The sequence below is a fragment of the Corythoichthys intestinalis genome, chromosome 9, assembly GCF_030265065.1.
Source record: "Corythoichthys intestinalis isolate RoL2023-P3 chromosome 9, ASM3026506v1, whole genome shotgun sequence".
NCBI lineage: Eukaryota > Metazoa > Chordata > Actinopteri > Syngnathiformes > Syngnathidae > Corythoichthys > Corythoichthys intestinalis.
In genome coordinates this window covers 49005978-49029272 of record NC_080403.1, presented here as the reverse complement: position 1 = coordinate 49029272, position 23295 = coordinate 49005978, and the positions used below count along the sequence as shown (strand labels likewise).

The 23295-nt window shown below is 37.2% G+C and overlaps 1 protein-coding gene across 3 annotated transcripts; it reads left to right on the top strand.

Annotated features, from left to right (window-relative positions):
* Nucleotides 1-4377: 4377 nt before the first annotated feature.
* Nucleotides 4378-22250, top strand: LOC130922074 (protein phosphatase 1 regulatory subunit 12B-like). Of its 3 annotated transcripts, XM_057846588.1 has the most exons (8): nt 4479-4603; nt 8819-8899; nt 13313-13329; nt 13422-13560; nt 13688-13789; nt 13849-13902; nt 19044-19094; nt 21318-22250. In XM_057846588.1, the coding sequence occupies exons 2-8, from the start codon at nt 8867-8869 to the stop codon at nt 21402-21404; spliced, it is 483 nt and encodes a 160-aa protein (XP_057702571.1). In that variant the 5' UTR covers nt 4479-4603; nt 8819-8866; the 3' UTR covers nt 21405-22250. The 3 variants fall into 3 exon arrangements, with proteins under 3 accessions (XP_057702569.1, XP_057702570.1, XP_057702571.1); XM_057846586.1 differs by lacking the exon at nt 8819-8899 and having other exon boundaries at nt 4378-4603; XM_057846587.1 differs by lacking the exons at nt 8819-8899; nt 19044-19094 and having other exon boundaries at nt 4378-4603.
* The last annotated feature ends 1045 nt before the right edge of the window (nt 22251-23295 follow it).

The window sequence follows — 23295 nt, the reverse complement described above, 5'->3', positions numbered from 1 at the left end:
ATCTATAGAAGAGAAAATGACATACTGTAAGTGTGTAAGAATTTTCACTACAGTATTTGCTCGAACACGATTTTATAGGGTAACACTATATTTGTTTTCAACCACCAGATGTCCTCAGACTCCTCACCACACACCCAGGTCACAGAGGAACAGCGTGCAGGGGGAGGGTGGTGGGTAGTTTATGCACCGGTTTAGCGCCACACTGACGGCTTTTAAATTTTTTAGGTGTTTTCGGTGTTCAAGTAATGTACTCGGTGGCATGCCTACACAGTCGGCCAACACACACATACGCACACACAAAAAAAAAAAAAAAACAGTAGAAAGGGGCACTTTCGGCATGTAAGGGCAAAGTAGCAGGTGCTCAAGCACCCTCTGCACGTGCCTGCTCTATACCACAATTTACAAAATCCTAATTTTCATTAAACGGAAGGAGCAAAATTTTTCTAAAAGCTTATTCGTGTAAACTGTTTTTATTGAGATATTTAACCCTTTAACACCGAACGTGTCGGCAGCGACGCGTTTACGCATATCGTCTTTGAAGCTTCGTCACGCTGTAATTACATCACCCACGTGCTGCTGGTTGGTCTCGTTTGAAAGTGTGGAAGTTGATGTCCACACCAGTTTTTATTTGAAGTCAATCGGCCATGAAAAACGGGAGATAATGTCATTTGAATTTTATAGTTTTATTGCACTCATAAATATACATTAAAACGCTGCATGGACCCTGTATCCATATCCATATTGTCATCATTTCTTGTCCTTTTTCAAAAGCGAAAGCTGCACAAAATGATACTTATCCCAAGAGTCGTTGTGATGTCAGGAAGGACGAACCGAATGTGATCATTTTTAATAAATTTCCGAGCGAGGCGCCAACTATTGAAAGGGAGGCATGCGAAGCAAGCAGCGGCCGGTGTCGTGCCGAAAAATGCACAACACCGGTGTTCGGCAGAACAGGTGTTCGGCCATTCCTTACTACGCGGCGAAACGTCCTACACAATGCTCAGGGCGCTTGTTGGAAGCGGCGAGTACTCACTATTTTTGTTTTTATTTAGTTATTTAGAACCTTTTCACAGCCTCAAAGATACTTTTTGCATGTATTACCCTCTCATACTTTTAACCATTGTGTTTTTTTGTGTTAGCTTTGAAGCAGTTGACCACATTAGTCGAGTAGCGTATTTAAACCGTCCTTATTTGATATAACTACATTTAAGTATTTTCTGCAGGCATTTTTTAGTACGTTATTCCTATATGCATCTAAACAAAACAAGTTTAGAGCGCACGGTAGTACTTTAGCTGTCAAATTCGACTAATGTTGGACGTTTCGCCGATGTAGGATATTTTGGCAGAACACCGGTTGGTTTGAGCGAGCGACTTTGAAACGTGCAGAATGAATCTAAAACTAAATTTAGCACAAGCTAATGCATTATTTAATTAACTCAAGGAAGAAGATGAGTCGTATTTGTTGTTGTTTTCCTCTGATGAATCAGCGTCTCGGCGAGTAGAAGTGACAGTAGAGCGCAAACGGCGAAAGAGTAGGCTGTGTGACGTTGTGTGTGACGCAGCTCCGTGACCTGTTCAAGAAGAAGCTTTATTGAGTGCGCAAAAAAAAAAAAACTTTATTGGGTCGCATGCCAGAAAAATCCAAGAAATTGAACTACTTCAATACGTCAATATTTTTTAAAATACTTTTTTTCATGTTATATATATTTTTTCTTCACTATGATCTTTTCAGTTTTTATGTAGATGTGTGTGCGAGAAGCTTGATTGCATGTACGTATATACTTTTGATAAAGTGATGGGTACAACACCTAACTTCACAGAGATATCTTCCAAACCCTTTTTGTGTTAGATGATACATACACATTTTTTTCTCTCTATTTTGCACACTATATAGCCTGTTTTGACCATAGTATGTGTAAAGGCCAAAAACGCCTATGACCATACCTGCTGTTTGTGTTGAATTGTCAAACATAAAACTATTCAATCTTATTTTTTTCTATTGAATGTTTATCCTAACAAGTTGAATAAATATTATCTTACGGCACCTTGCGGCGATTGGCCTGCCCACGTATACCTAACGTATCCTGACGTATCCTAAAGTAATCCTAACATATCATAACGTTTCCTAATGCCTGTCCGATATATCCGAATGTTTTTCGTAACTAAAGCTAACACTTCCGCGGGGGAAAGGCATGAGTGCCAATCGAGAGAGCGGATGGAGCGAGCGGGTCGACGTAGCACAGCCAATCACGAGTAAATGCGAAGATGACCGGCGAGTGTGTCATAGTCAGCGCAGCCAGTCACGAGCGAGTGCTGAAGAATAGCGCCAACCAAGTCCAAGTCGGCGCAGCCAATCACGAGCGTGGCCCCATTGGAGACGAGCAGCATACTTTAGTGGAGACTAAAAAGGGTCGCGCTTGAAGACCAGGAGCGAGAGGCAAGGGGGGAAGCCCCAAAGAAAAGGCGGTTTAGAGAAAACCATGAGTACAAATGCCAAAAATGTGTAAAAAAAACAAACAAACAAAAAAACCGCACCACAGGTCACAGCCAGGTAAAGGGAATATGGTACTGTCCTGCTTCTGGCAAAACCATAGAGGAGTGGAGGAACATGCTCACAATGTAAATATAATTAATAAACATTCAAACATTGACATTTCTTCAAAACTGAATATTGTTTATTTTGCTTGTGTGATTTTTTGCTTTTTATATTTTAAATATGTGTTTAAAATTTGCATGTTGTAAATAGTTCGTGTTGTGAATAATTCCCACCTTTTTCTCACAATGTAAAATCCATATTTTTGGACATACGTGATGTTATTTTTGTTGTTGAAGAATTTCCAGTTGTTATTAGTGTTATATTTGTGGACATGAATAACTGTTATGTGTTTAAAATGACATAATGGTGGAGATACATAAATCTCATTTTTACGTTAATGTAACATTGTGAACATTTTCTTTACTACATTACTTTACAATCATAGTTTTCTTTGTGTGTGTAATTGCAATTGAAATTCCTCCTTACTACTACACACATTTAGGCCCCAAACAAACACAAAACAAAACAAAATCTGATGACGTATTGTTAATAATTAAAGATTTGATTGTTTAAAAAAAAAAAACAACAACATGTGACTGTAAGTCACCGCTGACGTAATGTGTGAAGGAATAAAGTTTGATTGAAAAAAAAAAAAGTGACAGGAAGTCACCACTGTTCTGGCTAGCGGTGGTTCGATTCCAGCTGGTGACGCATCCCACCCCCGTCCTCCCACTGACTTCTTTTCGTCTTTTCTGCTGTTTTCGTGGACATTCGCCCAATTTTTTTCATTTTCTCTCCCATTTTCCCCCTCTTTCTTTTCCCTCTTTCCCCCGCTCAGGCTGGCTGTTATGCCCTGGCCCGTGCGGCTAGCATGTTTGGTTGGGACGTCAACTTTACAAATTTAGAAAAAAGATTTTGGGATTTTTTTTGTCTTTTCGGGTCCAAAATGTGGATTATAATTGGTCAGTGAAGAAAACAACAGTTTAGACATGAAGTTCAAGGTGTCCTGAAAAAAGGGACCCAATTTGGCCATTGTAAACATTTTTTTCTTTGAAATATAAAGGCAACATCAAATGCATGCAAATTCGGCCAAAATAGGCTTAGGTGTTAAAGGGTTAAAATACACGTGTCTATATACAGTATATGTATAAACACATGTTTGTGTTTACCATGTTTAGTATGCTCACATAAATTTTTGAACGACTATAAATGATCGAATAGGCTTAGTTTGAAGTTTCCATGGCAACTGCAGTCACTATCCCAGCGGCCATATTATACATAAACCCCTCAGTCCCGTTATTCCTTGATTTATGCAATAATGCAACACTCTTCAATATATTATTTTTATAATTACAGCTGCAAGTTATGAACACACCTCATTAAAATTACTCAATTTTTAATATTCTTCATATAAAGTACCAAAAAGTGTATCTATGGGGATACGTATATGTGCAAGTCAAAATTATATATATTTTAAATACATATATAGTCTTAGCTTTTAATACTATAGGTATATGTACAAAAGTAATTATGAAACGCACTTTTTGTGCTTTTTCTTTGCAGCCGCTAGATGGTGCTACTACAAATAAACATTAAGAAGTGCTTAACAAGCCTAATGGTAACATGGTCAGAGTTTTATCTTGAATTATTATGCTCAAAAGGATTGAATCATCAAAAAATAGCAATAGTCTTTTCCTGTACATTCCCAATGAAAACAGTCAAGTATGATAAGCCATTTCGAACAGCATTTCAGACCTGTCAGATGTTCCCCAGGCCCGCCCACTCCACTGTCCCACCACAGTAGCCCCCTCTACTACTCTTCACTTTCAATGTCCCCCCCCATCACTTCAGTGTCTAATGGACCAGTCACTATCATGGGAGGAATACGGCTTAAATGAGGTTTTTGTCAGGGAATATTTTCATTGACGTGAAACAGCTGTCCATAAAGGCTTTTGGGACCTGGCCATGTCGTCCCAAATGTCTCTTATCAAAGATCATCCCCGCATCACGAAGTCCACTTCAGACTCTTCTTCGTCTTCGTCATCCTCCGCCAGCGAGAGCCTGAGGGTGAGTTTTCAGGATGATTTTTCATCTTTAAGGAAAGGAATTGAAACTTAATTTTTCTTTTCAAGCTGTGTCATAAAGTACTAACATGAACATGTTATCATTAGTTGAAATGAGCAAGTCTGGAATCCTACACAGAAGTACTGTCATGTTGAAGCCAATAGGTACAGTAAAAGTAGTCATCAACTCGATATCGTACAGATAAGCTTGTCCCATTTATTGTAAGTTTCTTTTCCTGTTCTTTGGTTATGAATTTTTTTTATTTTTCTGTGTCATCATCATACATGTAGTACACAAACAGAAACACAAAGTCAAATGAAAGGTACTTTAGACAGGGGGTGTGCAAGCTTTTGTGCTTAAAGGGCCACATGGGCCAAATCATTCATAGATTAGGTTTAAAAAAATATTTAACAAAATTTGATATAGGGCGGAAAACACAGACGACTGAAAAAACAGTTTCTGCTATTGCACTCCTCTTTAAAAGAAACTGCTGTATTTTAAGCTAAAACAACTGTTGTGTTTGATAGAACAATATCTCTATATGCTGCCATAGCAGATTCATGGCACATTAAGCCCTCGAACTATTTTTCATTTGTCCGTTTTACCCTGAAAACCCTGGTTTACAGATGTCGCGCAACCGCTTTTGTTTCAACCAGCCATAAAACGAAGGTAATTAATTATATTTATTATTCAAAATGTCTGTCGTTTTTAGCTTAGAATCATTTATTGATGTCTCACATTTCGTTTAAAAAAAACAAAAAAAAAACCGACTTGAAAAATTGTTCACTCACATTTTAAACTTTTAAGCAAATTATGTCACAATGAAAAAATTGACGTCTGTAAAAAAGTCACGGATATCTACCTCATAACTATCGCTTAATTGTATTTTTTTGTTTGTTTTTTTTGTTATTGTCGCATTTTTCCCGATATGTTAAATGATAAATAATCGATCCAAACAAGAAAAATTAAAAAATAACATTTAAAAAGGTAAATATATGAAAAAGAACATCTTGACCACTCCTTGATGTCTGCGATTTCTGCATCGCGACCCTTGTTATATCTCCATGCTTCACCCATCAAATCCAAAAAAAATCCAGCTCTGGCCATTCACAGCTGTGTCTTGAGACTCTGTGATACATGCGACATGGAGCTTTTGGATCGAAACAAGGTAACTACGCGATAATATCTCATTAAAATCGTGGCGTCTTTAATTCTGCTCTTGCGTGTTCTCGTCTCCAGTTAGGTGTTCGCCGTTTAATTTTTTTTTTTTTTTTTTTTTTAATGCCTTCCTGTTCAAAATTTTTCTTCAACCAGAAAATTGAGATTTTAAGCTTTCCAACGATGTATCACACATGCATTTAGGACGATTTTGAAATTTGGCCAAATTCGGGGTCTCAGAGTGGAACTTCAAGTCACCTGAGTGTTTTCCGCCATATGTAAATTGGTTTATAGTTTATATCACAATTGAGGATTAGAAGTTAGCCCTGTTCATATAAACAAAAGTGAAATTTTTGAAATTTTATTGGCCTATTAATTTAAAAAAAAAATTGTCCGCGACAATGTGGACCCCAGCACTTCCACTGTACATCATTTGATTATACTTGTCAAATATCGATATACACGAAAGTGTCCTTTCCATTTTATCCATATGGAACACTCCTCCCCCTGTGTTTTATGCCAACATATTGTCGAGAACAGCAAGGTGGCTGACGGCTAGAAATCCGTGCAGTTCTTGAACGCGACACGAGCAGCTACCGAACAGCGCATGGTGCCAAGCGAGCTTAAACGTCATCTCCAAACGTCGCTTCAAAACAATTTGATGGACTATTTTGTTGGCCTTCGTGAGAAACAGGGAGACAGGCAACTTTTTTGAGAAAAACTACAAAAGTAAATGAGAAAGCCCTCAAAGCCAATTACCTTATTGCTGAACTTGTTGCTAAATCCAAAAAGTCCCATACTCTGACAGACACATTAATACTACCCGCCTGCAAAGCCATTGTCAGCGAGATGCTCGGCCCTGATGGAGTTAAAGACATTGCTAAAGTACCCCTGTCTGATAAGTCTGAGCTTTTCAAGTCTAATTGTTATAAAAACAAATAAAATAAATAAAAACAGAGAGGGACCGAGAGCCGTTGATGAAGATTCCTGCCAGGATATCGGCTTTGTGTTCATCCAAACAGACTCAGGTTTCACACTGGGTATGTATAAATATTGATAAATCAAAAAAGTAGGTGTGAAACAGTTTTGGTTGTGGTGTGCCACGAGATTTTTTCCAAAATAAAAACGTGCCATGACTCAGAAAACGTTGAAAAACACTGTTCTAACACACTCAATTTAAATAAATAGCACGTAAACCATAGTTTAAGCAAAACAAAAAGAATATAGGGCATAAGAGATGAACAATGCCTTCTTATCACGGAAGCCCAGCGTGTGTGTCATGCAACTGACACACCAACTCTCGCAATCACTTCTCCCGAACAGTCCAGAACAAATGGCAGGACGCTCTGTCCCAACACAAGAAACACCGGCGAACGCACGATATCCAACTGATAACACAACTGACAAGACTCCAAGAGCCCCTTTGACGCTGAGGTGGCAAAATCCGCAACTCTCGTTGCCCGGACAACAGTAACTCATGAATCCTCCTGTCCAATCCACAAACAGACAATAATCCTAAACACACCCTTCTTCCTGTCAACAGCCCACCCCACAAGAGCCTTCAAAAGACTGAATATTTAACTAAGCATTGTCTTTTTTCTCGGGAACCTTTCGTTGACTTCTGATATGGTGACCTTGGAACGTGTTTGCCTCCTCGCCTGAGTGTTTCCGTTTCGCATTGCAGTTTTGATCGCTGGCGACCCGAATAAATTGTCAACTTGTTCTCGGCGAGCCTTCTTTCAACCTTTCAAAATTGAGTCAGTACGAAGTGTTAAGACTAGGGCTGTCAAACGATTAAAATTTCTAATCGAGTTAATTACAACTTAAAAATGTATTAATCGCAATTAATCGCAATTCAAACCATCTATAAAATATGCCATATTTTTCTGTAAATTATTGTTGGAATGAAAAAATAAGACACAAGACGGATATATACATTCAACATATGGTACATGAGTACTGTATTTGTTTATTATAACAATAAATAAACAAGATGGGATTAACATTACTAACATTCTCTTAAGGTGATCCATGGATAGAAAAACTTGTAGTTCTTAAAAGATAAATGTTAGTACAAGTTATAGTAATTTTATATTAAAACCCATCTTAATATTTTCGTTTTATTAAAATTTGTAAAATTTTCAATCAAAAAATAAACTAGTAGCTCGCCATTGTTGATGTCATTACACCATGCTCACTCCCCAAACCCATAAAATCATTTGGACCCAAGCGCCAGCAGAGGGCGCCAAACAACAAAAAACAAGTAACAAGCGGACATTACACTGCTGTCATTTTAATCTGAGCGGGGCATGAGCGTTAATTGCGTCAAATATTTTGACGTGATTAATTTAAAAAATTACCGCCCGTTAACGCGATGATTTTGACAGCCCTAGTTAAGACTGAGGTGAATGTGCGAAGTTTGTCCTTCTGGCCGGATTGCCAGGGTCTCACCGGCCTGGATCGTTGGATCTGCGCCAGCGTGGGTCCAGTGGTTCGGCTGGCACGATTCTGGCGGTCTGGCCTGACGGTCAGATTCCTTCAGAAAGAATATTTGAAAATAAAATCTACCTTTTAACATGTACAAGTATAGTTATTACAGAGTATGTTTTGTGGTAGTTCGTAAAGTAAAAGAGGTATTTAGAAAAGAAAATGTGTTAAAAATATAAACAAACACATTGACGGTGATAGTCGTCCAATCCATTTTGACTGGGAGGGTTGGCAGCAAATGAAAAAACATCTGCATCGATGGCAGCCAATGAGTTAATTACAGTAATTATCTAAAGGGCAAAAACAACTATATTAACGCAACACATTATTTGAACATATGACTGATCAAGCAACCACAAATTTGATGACATCACAAATGCATCTAGTTCGAACCAAGGTTATCGTTAATTGAAAGGAACAGAATGATGAAAAGTGGACTTGAAAAAGCATTGTTTTTGTCAATTGAAATGAATTGAAGAGAAAAAAATACGCTAAAATTAATTAAAACTGAATAAGATAACAAATAAATAATAAAAACTCCATGGTTCTAACAACATTTTGTTCAACTTTCAGAATGGCAGAGTTGGACTGAACATATAATGTGGAAAGGTTAAAGAGGATATGGAGAGAGAGAAAGAAAAAGACAGGATGACAGTAAGCACTTGGATCCACTTGTGGGAACCGAGTCCCGGTATTTATGGATGTTTATCTCTCCTTCTCGTCCTGCGGGAAACTCACATTTTCCACTGGGGAATAACCGGTCAGCAGTCAAGTGGTCCCGACGGGATCCGTCCCATCACGTAGGCTCTTCTCAATCAGTCTGTTTATACGTGATATCCCTTTAATTTAAACCACAGGCTCCTCTGAGTGCATCCGCTGTCTACTGAAGCTCCAGAAGTCTAGTAAATGTCTGAAGCAAGATCTACGAGTGTTTACACATGCAGGCTTGTATCTTTATGAGCTGTTTTGTTTTGTCCACGCAAGTATCCGATGACAGTAAACCGCTAAAGCAAGAGCGTCATGCTCGTCGTAGACGTTGGCAACATTGGAGTAATTGCCCAAAATTGACCAAATACTTTTGTGAGGCCCTTAAGCGTTTACAGGGCAAGTGACTATTTTTGGTCATCTAAAAGGGAAAAAAAACAACAAACCCATAAAGACCTGGCATCCACAGACATGGACATCACATTTTGGGTCAAGTGTGGACTACATAAATCAAAATGAGGATGCCAGGTCTATAATGATAAATATATACAGTTTCTTTCTGGAATAAAATATTAGAAACAAATTTTCAGTCTTTTTTTTTTATTTTTTTTAATGAAGTCATGTAAACAGTACTTTATTGTACCTCACAGTATTATGTATATACTGTATATCACAATTATTTTGGCACAGGAAGCGCAGAACAGTACTTCCCATTGCGAGTAGGAGCACACGTACACATGAAGAGGAACGTATTTGCCCACTCACCAGGAAGAGCACATTTGTGCCCACAAAGTCACACAGCCAAGTGAGAGAGAGAGAGAGAGGGGAAATATTACAATTTAGCTAGCTGCCTGACTATGACTTAACTCCAACGTCTTGGCGAGGACAGTACAATATTGTATAATACATGTTTTTGCATAGTTATTTTGAAATTTAGGGGGTGTTTAGGGGTACTTCAAGAGTGAATTCCGATTTATGCCGAAATTCGGGTTACGTCGTCAGCGTAGGAATGGAACTCGTTTGTAACCCGGGGACTACCTGTATACTGTATATGTTATTATTCATCATTATTGTATTTTGCTATATTTTTTTTTTCATTTTTTTAATGATAAATAATGAATTCAAGAAATTATAATAAAACAAAATTAATATAATACAAGCGAATAAACCCAAAAATATACTCTGGTTATGACCCCATTAAAACTATGGATGGGACGTCCAGTGCCGTCAGTGGCAGCTAATGAGTTAAATAAACGGCCTGTAACAGATTATTATCAAATATGGCATTTCAAATTTTTATTAGGTTTTTTTTTCTATAAAAATACACTTTATCATTTTTTTATTTTCCATATATTTTTTAATTTTAATTTTTTTGTTTTATTTTTATTTTTCTAATTAATAAAAGTAAAAAGAAAACAGTTAATATTCTTTCTTTTATTTTTTTTCTAATTTGCTTCCGACTTTTAAATTTTATTTTGAATTCTCATTTTTAATGAGAAAATACAGTTTCAAAAAACTTTGTTTTCTTTAATCAAATAAGGAAAAATTTAAAATATCTTTTTCATTTTTTAAAGAAGCAATGTTTATTATTATTTTTTTAAGTGGAGGGAAATATATATAAATATCTGATTTCTGCAATCCTCCATGTGTCATTGAGAATTTCAGAAATTTTGCTTAAGAAAGAAACATGAACTCGATGCACACGATTGATATTCATGGGCCACACAAATTGACCTGTCAGGCCAGATCCGGTCCCCGGGCTTCGAGTTTGACACCAATACGATAAAACATTGACAATCTGATGTTCTGTACCTGACAACTCATTCTCTATCAATGCACATGATAGACCTCCAACCCATTGTCCAATGTCCAATCTTTTTTCATCTTTCTATTGTGAATTTAAATGAGGTTATCACTAGAAGTCGTCCAATCATTCGTTCATTCGCTGCCATCCCCTACTTCAAATGGACTGGACGTCTAGCACTGGCAATGGCAGCCAAAAACTCAATACATGGCCTTTGCTAATGTGCGTCGTAACAGACAAGAGAAAGTAACATGTGGGGGTTGAAGTAATAAATCCAAATGCAAAAGCCACTATTGCAGCTATGGCCTTTTTTGGGTGTGTTGACTCCAGGTTTATTTAAGGATTCATTTCCATTACGCTGCCTTCACTGAGCTTGGAATTTTCAAAGCTTTGCATGAAAGACAGGAAGTCTCCTGTTGTGGTTAGGGCTCGCAGTGACGAGAATGCAAATGGTTTTAGATACTGATGATATAGCAGCAGAGTAAAATTGTCTTCAATTCTTGTCATCCAAAAACATTTTAAAAAGGGAACATGTTTTAATCATAATTAAAAAAAAAAAAAAAAAAGGTTTTATTTAAAAATAAATAAATAAATAAATCTAAATTGCAATTTCGACTTAACGACTCCAGAGTCTTGTCCGCCATTGTGTTTGCCATTCGTTTGTTTTTGTTGTTGTTGTTGGTTTTTTGTCGTATAAACAGTACCCTATTGTACCTCACAGTATCTTATTTTTTTACTTTACTTTATTAATATCTTTTTCCTTCACTTTTGACAATTTGTAAAGATTTAACACTCATATCTACACTCATTTTCAAAACAACACACATTTTAACAATAAACACTTGACACAAAACAATTGGTGTTCAAACGTCCATCAAGTCTGATTAATACAGTACGTAAATTTAGTAGATTAAATTAGGCTACTAGCTTAAATGCTATGAATGCTAACGTATTTACAATTCTCATAGCAAATCGCTCACACATAACTCCACAAACTGTAACTCTAAACTTAATTACAAATGCATACACAAACATATATCAGCTGAAACAACTTATGGCCTTATGTGGGCCAAACCAGAGTGCAGCTGTCCTTTATCCGTGTCAGACAATTCCTCAGTCATACAAAGCGACAGTCCAGCCAGACCCAACACTGCCACCAGAGAGCAGTGTATCCTCCATCATTAAACAATACAATCATTTTGGATTTTTTGGATTGTTATTGTGAGATTTAGGAGTACTTAAATGGGTTAATCCCGATTTACGCGGAAATTAGGGTTAAGTCACCAGCGTAACCCGGGGACTACCTGTACTATCCTATCAGCTGTGTCACATTAAATAAGATTTTTTATTTGTAATTTCATTTTTTTTTTTTTTTTTTAAACCTGTCCTGTTCAGCTGTATGACATGGAGAATGGAAATCTAAGTGTCCGGTTGGTCTGAACAGTTTTATTGTTTCACATTGAGAGTATGACATACTCCCATTGTGATCATTCAACATATCTAATTTATTATGACAAAGCAGCGAACAGGAAGGGGTTATGGGGGGGACAGAAAAAAAACACACAAGAAAAGAAATAAAAGCAACAACAAGAAACACATTGAACGTCTACACTAACTAATAATATGTTGGTGCTATCGTCAGCTAGATGTATTTCCGGTTGACACCATGTGGGGGGGCTTTTGACCAGGGAAAGAAGGAGTGGGGGAAAATAAAAGCTAAGTGATTGGGAGGGGTAGAGTGTACACAAATCAGCACTGTGATCTAGAACCCAATAATCGTATGAATCCCTTGTGAGTGTAAGCCCATTGGCAACCGACCCTACGCCGCCCCACTGCCAATCCCGGCACCAGGACCTTCCACCCGAGCGTGCCCAATCACACCCAGCCGCACACGAGCCAAATGTTTTTTAATGTAAGTTTTAACTTTTTAATCAGTGAGATTTTATTTCTATTATATTGTCTGTGAAAATGAACCCTTTGGCTGCTGCCTTTGACGGTGATAGACATCCAATTACAAGGCTCTATTCAGCCATCTGCTCCGAATTTACATTGGTTTAGCACTTGAAGATGTCCGTCCATTTGAACCGTTAGAACCGCGTAACAGCTCCTCTTAGTGGGGAAACATAATAGGAAGAATTCAACAGCTGTTACAGTCATCTACGCTGTATGACGCCTTTGTTGCCACAGTCTGAACGGCCCAGATTCGATTTGGACACTTGCTAAAAATAGTGTGAACCGTCAGCCCTAAATATCTGATTTAAGTAGGAATCCGACTGGAATCAGATATGCCTGCAGTCTGAATGCCACCTAAATCCTAACCTTAACAAAGTTCCTAAACCCTAATCCCAACCCAAAGACATCTGTAACAATTTCAACTTTCTGAACAACATCTGTCACAAGCATTCATGCATAATAATGTCAGGTGTCATGTCATGATCATGACAGGCTTATGACACTAACAAGATAAGCATTCAAATAATGTAACCGGCTCCTGTACTTTTAGATGAACAGTCAAAATTATAATTAATGTTGACTAACGTTGTCTTTCTCTCTTTCAGCATGAGCGAGTATCAAGGTAGGATCGTTTTGTCATCACTCATGCAACAAAGCCAAACTTGCTCGATGCAATTCTTTTAATGGCTAAAGTCCTCTATTTTTTTCTTTAAGACTGAACTCCCATGGTGTGTCGGATGCCTCCAACGAGGCAACAAAAAACCACGCCGAGTCGTATTTCTCAAGACGGGAGAACAGACTATCAGCTAGAAAAAAGGCAGAAGAGGAGATCGCGCGAAATGATTATAAAAAGGCACGTGATGCTACGTACGATTTTGTTTTCTTCAATTAACCCGCCCAGTTTTCTCAATAGTTGAAAATTCAATAAACCTTCAAATTTTTTAGCTTCAATTTTTATACCGAATCATCACGTTTTGCAGATGTATGAGAAAGCACTGGCCACTAATCAGAGGCTCAAGTCAAGACTGGAAACCAGTAAGCAGGAATTGGTTGTGATTCAGGAGCAACTGCAAAGAGCTCAGGTAACCGCAAAACATCAGGTACTCTGCATTTAAAGCAAATTTTTTTTTTTCTTTTGCAGCAAAAGGAGAGAAAGAGTGAACTTGGATGTAACATGCTTGAAACAGAAAAAAAGGTAGGATACTTTAGCCTTGAGTTTAACTCCTTCACTGGCAATGACAGCAATATAAGCCCAATCCATTTTGACTGGGAGGAAGTCAATTTGGATTGAACGTCCATCACTGTCAATGGAAGCCAATGAGTTAATACTGTAAAGTACTTTATGTAGTGTATAGTGTTCCCCATTTACATTTAACTGATATACTGCAATTTTCGGGCTATTAGGCACACCTGAGTACAAGGGCGTAGGTTTGGTCTTAATATTGGTAGTGTTTTCCGAAATTTCCAGGTTCGCGGTGAATCAGTAACAGGCACACCTTTGCTCAATAGACAATGTTTATTGATTAGAAAATGCAGAATAAATGAGATTTATTGATTACAATCCCACAAGAGCAAGCAACAAGCATCAAAAACAAGCATAACAAGGGTAACGATGACGCTAGATTTGAGTTTGTCAATCCCAGAATCCCCGCGCTACGTTACAGCACAACCAGTTGTCCCTTAGCAATGAAAATCGCTTACTGTGACAAATGAGCGGAAGCCAACGCTCCGGTTAGGCGGCGAAGGAACAAAGCCAGGCGATCCGTATGTGACCCGCTGGCGGACTACACTGGTCGCCCGGAAATGCCCGGTTTTTGTAGGAACGCACCACACGGGGGCGGAGACGGCCAACCTCCGCTCCCAGGCGGCGCGGCCCCGTCCAATGGCAAAGCTACTTTTGGTTCAGCCCCTCGAAAAAGGGGCTTTTCTTTGCGTGGTTCCCAGGTTGCGCCGTCCGGTAGCAGATGTTGTGTTCCCACGGTAATTATTATGAGTGCAAAACAAGTTATCTCGTTAGATTCCCTCCTAACTATGGAACCCAGGCATGTAAGAAACAATCAAAACAAGTTATCTCGTGAGATTCCCTCCTAATTATGGGACTATGGTGCAAAACAAGTTATATCGTGAGATTCCCTCCTAACTATGTAACTCAAGGTAAAAAACAATAGAAGTTGTTACAATCTAGGTCACAGAAGCAATCATACATCACAAAGGCATAATGTAATATTTTCCCCATCAGGTAGGGACGATATAACAGCATAATCTGCATGTACACTTTTTGCTGGGGACGGGACATTAATAAGACCAAATATTTGGTGAATGAGGGTCAGGGCTACATTCCTCACCACTATAAACCTAATTAATTGATAGGCTAAATGATTAATGCAAAATAAATTTGTATTGACCTATATTAACTTTCACACTGCAAATTTATGACGTCTTAATCTGATATATATATATATATTTTTTTAAATCTAGTCAAATAATTTTCTCCATCTTTTTTTGAGTGTTAAAGGCTAGTTAACAGATTAAGGTGTCAGATTCTTCCACTTACTTTAAGTAAATGTTACTACTTGTTCGGATTGAGCACATACATCTAAAAGTTGGTCATCTTTCACCTTAATCAAGAAAAAAAATCTTTCAAATAATGTTTTGAACGATATTCTTAAAATAAAAACATTTCTGACAAACACGTTTTTCTTTTAAGAGTAAATATATGTACTTTGTTGCTTAAAATAAGTTTGTTAAGCTTATTTTCAGCGAGCTGTTTTTCTTGTTTCAAAAAATCTTAGTGAGTAAAATTGACTCGAACCACTGTCGCAGTAGCAAAATTAGTGGAGTGTTCCCCACCTCCACAACATTGACGTCTTTTTACATTACTTACAGTGGCTGCTGCTGGCGGGGGGAAAAAAATTCTAATATCCCTCGTGTTTGAAGGGGGCAGGGGAGGCGGCATGTTGTATTTCTGTCCGGCTGAATGGGTGTGTGTGTGTGTGTGTGTGTGTGTGTGTGTGTGTGTGTGTGTGTGTGTGTGTGTGTGTGTGTGTGTGTGTTTGGGGGGGTGGGTAACCTCAAGTCATCAGTCAATCAAACGTGCGTTTCAGGGGAAAATTGGACTGCCACATTGAAAAAGTGAAAAGGGGTCCGTGTAAGTGAACATAATGAAAGTACTGTAATTGATTTGATAATGGTAGGATCAATTCTATCCTTACAACATATAGGAAGACAGTCTAAATGACCCATATAACTGAGGTCATTAAATAATGCAAATAAGGTTGCTTAAAAGTTGGTGGGGATCATTTGAGCATCCTGAAAAGTTATGTCCCTACCGTCTCTATGCAAACCTACGTCCTTGCCTGAGTATAAGCAGCCAACCACCAAGTTTGACAGCATTTGTTCATAGATATGCTGCACTGGACTATAAACCACAGCTGTCCTCACTGTATTTTGGGATATTTACACCAAACGATATTCACCGGTAACACTTTACTTGACAGCGTCATCACAAGACTGTCATAAGACCAAATGAACCACTATGAAGCTTAGATCAAATTGGCTGCAATGCTTCATTGCTTCAAAAAACTTCATGTGGCCATCACTGCTCCCATGGGGGAGACAGTCAACCTCTGCTGCCACCTGCTGTCAACTCTGTTGTTGTCCAACATGCCTACTAGCATGCATTGCAGCACTACAGATGTAAATAACAATCAAAATTCATGTTCTGTGCTAGTTATTTCTTCAAAATCTGTTCCAGTTGTTTCTTTAATTACTAGTTATTGTATTTGGTAAGACTTTATTTGACAGTGGCGCACTAAGACCGTCATAAAACCATCATAATTATGACATGACACTGCCATGAGCTTAAATAAATGCTTATGACAGATGTCACTTTGTATCATCCGGCAAATTATCTAAATTTTGAATGGATGTAAGAGATCTGAGCTGGACATAAATGGAGTTAGTGACATAATTTTCCAGATGACACTTAATGACATCTTTCATAAGCATTCATTAATCCCCATGATTGTGTCATGTCATTATTATGACGGTCTTATGGCAGTCCTATGGCGCCGCTGTCAAATAAAGTGTTACCTATTAACCCAAATAAATCAACAGAAAAACCGCACCAGACAATAAGCCGCAGGATTCAAAATGAGGGGAAAAAATTTGTGGCTTATAGTCCGAAAATTATGGTACATAAAGCACTGGTGGAATACATACTGTAAGTACTGTGACATCACACGAGGTAGGCCTGGCCAGGAAGGAGCTCGGGATGCAGACACAGCTTCTTTATTCACAAAAGAGCAGGTTTCCCCAAAAGAAAATTTCGGCACAAGAAGCAACACAAAACAACAAATTAAATATCTAAAAAAAACAAACAAACGTCAACTTAGGTCTGTTTTCAAATACTTTCTCTCAGTTCTTTCTCTTAATCTCCTTATACACTTCCTCTCTCTCAGTCTGGTCATCTTTTATATACTCCTCCAGGCAAGCTGCAATTAAATGGCTTAACCAGCCACACTTGGAGGAGTTGTGCGGCATGCTGGGAAGCGTAGTGTTTTGACTGGCGGCCATTTTAACAGGATTCTTCATCTTGGGCCAATGACTGTAATGGCCCTCCACTACCTGCCCCCACAATGTGTCACAGTACAGAAAAGTAATACTACTAAAAATTAGGGCTGTCAAACGATTAAAATTTTTAATCGAGTTAATTACAGCCTAAAAATGTATTAATCGTAATTAATCGCAATCCAAACCATCTATGAAATATGCCATATTTTTCTGTAAATTATAGTTGGATCGAAAAGATAAGACACAAGACGGATATATACAGTACATTCAACATACGGTACATAAGTACTGTATTTGTTTATTATAACAATAAATCAACAAGATGGCATTAACATTATTAATATTCTCTTAAAGCGATCCATGGATAGAAAAACTTGTAGTTCTTAAAAGATAGTACAAGTTATAGAAATTTTATATTAAAAGCCCTCTCAATGTTTTCGTTTTATTAAAATTTGTCAAATTTTCAATCAAAAAATAAACTAGTAGCTCACCATTGTTGATGTCATCACACCACGCTCATTCCCCAAACCCATAAAATCATTTGGACACAAGCGCCAGCAGAGGGCGCCAAACAACAAAAAACCAGTAACAAGTAACAAGCGGACATTACACTGCTGTCATTTTAATCTGAGCGGCGCATGTGCGTTAATTTCGTCAAATATTTTAACGTGATTAATTAAAAAAATTAATTACCACCCGTTAACGCAATAATTTTGACAGCCCTACTAAAAATAAGAAAATAAATAAATAAATAAAAATAGAAAACTAAATATAAAAATACTATCCAGCTAAAAATCATTAAAAAAAAAAAAAATTCAACAGTTTCTTCTTCAAAAAAAAAAAAAAAAAAAAAAAAAAAATATATATATATATATATATATATATATATATGTATAGAGAGAGAGAGAGAGAGAGAGAGAAAATATTTAAAATAAAAAATATTTAAAATAGAAAAATAATTATACATTTCACAAATAAAAATTGAGTATTATGTTCTTATTTTGTATTTTCAAAAAAATTTTTTTCCATTTTTTATTTTAATTTTCTACGCTTTTTACATTTTTATACTTAACTTTTTTTTTTTTTTTTTTTTCAGATCTAGGATTTACTATTTTTTGAAGTTATATTTTTAATTATATTTTAATTAATTAATTAATTTTAGTTAATAATAAAAAAAAATTTTTTCATGGACTTGTATTTTAAGTTTTTTTTTTTTTAATTGTTTAAGATTAATTTTCTTCATTTACTTCTTGTTTATTCCAAAAATATTTTCCTCATTTTGTTTAGTTTAAGATTGCTACCTTTTTTTTTTTTTTTTTTTTTTTTTTAAATTATTTTCATTATAATATTTGGTATTTTTAAAGCCGAAAGCAAAAGAAGAAGAAGACTATTAATATATTTATGTACTGATGCTGTTTTATTGTACAGTATGTTTGTTAAATGTAAATTCAGGCATCGGAGGGTTCATATTATCTTCTAGTGCCATTAATGGTCATGAATGAGTTCAGATTATGCCACAAATTTGACTGGACAACTGATTTGGATTCACATGCCTCTCATGAAACAAAAAGACTCAAAAAATCAATTCCTGAAATGGATAAGGAAGTCGGTCAATTGATTTTGGGCAAACTATGAAGCTGTTGTATCTTCTTCTAATCTGGACAGAGCAATTCAAGGATTTAACATGAAAACAAACATTTTCTAATTCCCTCTGTGCAATATGAATGACTCCTGTAGTTTTCAAGTGTACTTATGGTGTTGTAGGACAGTCGGAGTCTAAGGAAGAAGATATCCGACATGGAAGATCAAGTGAAGGTACAATAGAAGTCATGACGTTTATGATTATCTAACCCAGTTGTCGTCATCCCTTTGGCACGGGTAGTCGCCATTGTGAACGTTGTGGTGCCGTGACGCCAAAAGCCCCCGGGATCCCGGCGACTATCTTAACTGTGCTCCCAACAAAAAGCTCTGTGTTTGCTTGTGAATCAGACCTCGGCATAAATGTGGCAGCTCTGCTCTGAAAATAGGCCGTAAGCCTGTAAAACTGGAAGGCACTGTTGAGAGTAAGTCGATGTCGTCATAACTCAATGTGTTTTTTTCCTACGACGAACTTTTATAAGAATGAGAAATCAGTCTTGAATTTTTTAGTTCTTAATATGTTAAAAAAAAAAGTAAAGTTAAAAAGTAAAATCTACTCGATGCAAAGTAGTAATAGTAAGCAGCATCAAAGTTGTATAGAGTGCAAAAATGAACAGAAACAAAGTACACTTAAATATTTCTTCAAATTGTGTAGTGCTGCAACGATTAATCGATTAACTCGAGTATTCGATTAGAAAAAAAGATTCGAATTAAATTTTGGTGCTTCGAGTATTCGTTTAATTAAAGTGGCGTTGTAAAGGTTTGTTTTATTGACTTGGGTGGATACACTGCCCTCTAGTCTGCCTCATTTTACATGGCCAAATCCAGCTGCACTGTGTTAAGACCAACATAAGCTAGGTTTTTGTTTGAGCTAATGTTTATTATAATGCATTCGTAATTTAGTTTCAAGATATATTTAGCCAATTTTTGTGGGAATATGTGTCTGAACCATTTGTTAAGAGCACTGAAAAAAAAAAAAGTATTTTATAGCATTTAAGCTAGCTAACTTTTGCTATGTAAGTTAGCCAATTGTTCTTTTGTGGTACATAGATCCGTATTTATTTATTTTTATACCGTTTGAGGCTCAGCTCAGGTATCTACATTTTTTTTATTAAAGATGCCGATCGATCGGGTCCGATCACATCATTTTCAAAGTATTGGAATCGGCAAAAAATATCGGACATGCCTTTTTTTAATATATATATATATATATATATATATAATTTAAAATCGTTTTCTAATTGTATTTAACGTTACAGGCAAAATGTCTTACACTCATTCAGAGTAGTTTTGACTTAAAGTAGGGCTATCAGATTTATTGCGTTATTGGCGATAATTATTATTTTTTTGATTAATCATGTTAAATAATTAACGCATGCGCTGCACGACCCACTCATTGTCGCATTCAATCTATAAAGATGCCGTTTTACCTATAGATAGCGCTAAAAGGCAGCGTATAATGAATAGAGAGAATTTTGGCAGCCTTTGAAGCCTTTTTTTAATTGGCTAAAGCCTTAAAATCCCTCTCTCAACAATTAGAAATATCGTGGGAAGCAATGTGGGGAAGAAAGGTAGTAGTTGATCATTTTCTTAACACCCTATGCTCTTTCCAAACGCAGAGAAGATATATCAATTGGTGCCCCTACGCACAGTCATGTTTGCACTTCCCATCATGCATTTGGGCAGAAGTTAAAAGGCTACAGTATCATTTACTGCAAGCTCAACAAATACACTAGATGGCAAAATTTAGTCACAATATACAAAGTCACATTTATCCAATTACAAGTCTTTCTATCCGTGGATCCCTCTCACAGAAAGAATGTTGATAATGTAAATGCCATCTTGAGGATTTATTGTCATAATAAACAAATACAGTACTTATGTACTATATGTTGAATGTATATATTCGTCCGAGTGTTATTCATTTTTTTCTTAATGCATTGCCAAAATGTATATGATCGGGAAAAATTATCGGGAATGATTGGAATTGAATCGGGAGCAAAAAAAAAAAAAAGCAATCGGATCGGGAAATATCGGGATTGGCAGATACTCAAACTAAAACGATCGGCATCGCCTCGGGAGCAAAACAACATGATCGGAACAACCCTATTTTTTATGTTTGTCCGATTACTCGATTATTCGAACTAATTAGTTCATCGTTTAATCGACTACTAAAATAATCGATAGCTGCAGCCCTAAAATTGCGTAATATTCCGTGAAAACATCACTTTCCAAGAATAAAGAGCAAATAATAGCAAAAAGTTACTGTAATTATTCCTCAAGTTCTAATATTATGAAGGGAATATATAAAAAAATAATTTTCAGGAATGTAGTCAAAAATAGATAGAATAGAAAATATCACATTTTAAAATCACCTCTCTTGTGTGCTTTCCTTCTCAGGCCAAAGTAGAACTCCACACGGAAAACCAAAGACTGAAGGATGAAAATGGAGCGTTGATCCGTGTCATCACTAAATTATCCAAGTGATTCCATCCAAATTGAATGAAGGAGGGATCATGTGATTTGTACGACCGTTTACGTGTCTAAGAATCACAACACAGGTTATTTCCATCCTATTTATTTTTTTCTCCCTCTGGGACAGGTAAATCACATTACGAGTGCAGACACGATCCATGTGGCATTATTCAACATTCCAGAACATAAATTCAAATAAAACTCTAGGCCTTATGGTCAGGATTATCACCATGGAAACTGTGACCCTTGTAGTCCATCAGCAACAAATATGGCTACCTGGCTTTTCCTTCAAATCTGCTGTTTAAACTCGATAACACAAACAAGTACTGAAGAAATTAGATTGCTTCATTCACAAAAAATTCACGTACTTGTCTGTTATGCAGTTATTTTTAGTAGTTTTCATGTGTTTTATTATTATTGTTGTTGTTTTATTTTAGCTTCACTATGAGGAGAGTCCACGTTTGTTATTTCATATGCATGTTCATGGTGCCACCCAGTGACCAAGATTGGAAAAGCACCCTCCAGTTCCTACTTTTGACATGCTTTACCATTCAAATTGTGTTTATATTTACGTTAATTGTTTGAATAATAAAATACAAAAGAAACTGCCCTGGTTATTGTTTTCATAGGGCTGTACAGGGGACATTATGGAGTATAATTGGGGACATGAATGGACTTGACAGGGAAGAATAGGACTTATATCAGGGGAGCCAAACTTTCCTTCCACTATCATTTGTTAAACCCGATGATATTCAGGATATCTTCTAATTACACAGCACTTATACATATGTGTGTGTTCGGGATGTTCTGATCACGTCACCAAGCCCGATCACGTCATTTTCAGCGTACAGTATTGGAATTACGTCAAGATCTTTTTTTTTTTTTTTTTTTTTTTTTTTTTAATGTATTTAATTATTTCTAAGTATTAACTCATTGGCTGCCATTGATGGCGATAGAAGTCTCTTTTGACTGGGAGGGCCAGTCAAATTGGATTGGACATCTATCGCCTTCAATGGCAGTGAAGCATGATCACTTAATGCCACCCTTCCCGGTTCAAACGGATTTTATGTCTGTAATTGTCAATGAATTAGTTAAGGAATACAAGCAACAAAATACTCCAGTAGTAGAAGGATTTTGCAAAAGATTATTAGCATTTGCTACCAGGCTGCAGAGAAATAATAAATCATTTGTTAACGACCGCAATCTCGCCTGTGGCTCTTGACACATCAATATGCCTGTCTACTCTATTGACTAATCCGAGTTCAAATTTGTGTACATTGCCATCTAGTGGTTGGCTGCCATTACTGGGGTGTTTGCACACCTATGGCAAACGAGTGTCAGTAAATGTAAACTGAATAGTTAGCTGCTGTTGGCTTTGTGCTGTGGGCAGGGAGGTCTTTGGACAGCTTTTTTACGGAAAAAAGGCCACCTGCTGAACCAGAAGAGGAGCCTACAACCATGTCCATTCAGCATCGTCAAGTTTGCTGATGACACCACAGTGGTTGGACTAATCCCATAGGAAGATGAGGCACTCTAGAGAGAGGAAGTCCACAAACTCTCAGCATGGTGCTCAGACAACAACCTGGCCCTGAACACCACCAAAACCAAAGAGGTCATCATGGACTTCAGGAGGAACGGCAAGTGTGTTGAGAGGGTCCACACCTTCAGGTTCCTGGGAGTCCAGATCTCAGATGACCTCTCATGGACAGCAAACATAACAGCTATCATAAAGAAGGCTCAGCATCGTCTGCACTTCCTGCGAGTCCGCAGGAGGAACAAGTTGGATAGGAAGCTGCTGCTGGCCTTCTACCACTCATCCATTGAGAGCCTGCTAATTACTTACTGCATTTCCACCTGGTACGGGAGCTGCACTGACGCAGACAGGGAGAGGCTTCAGAGGACA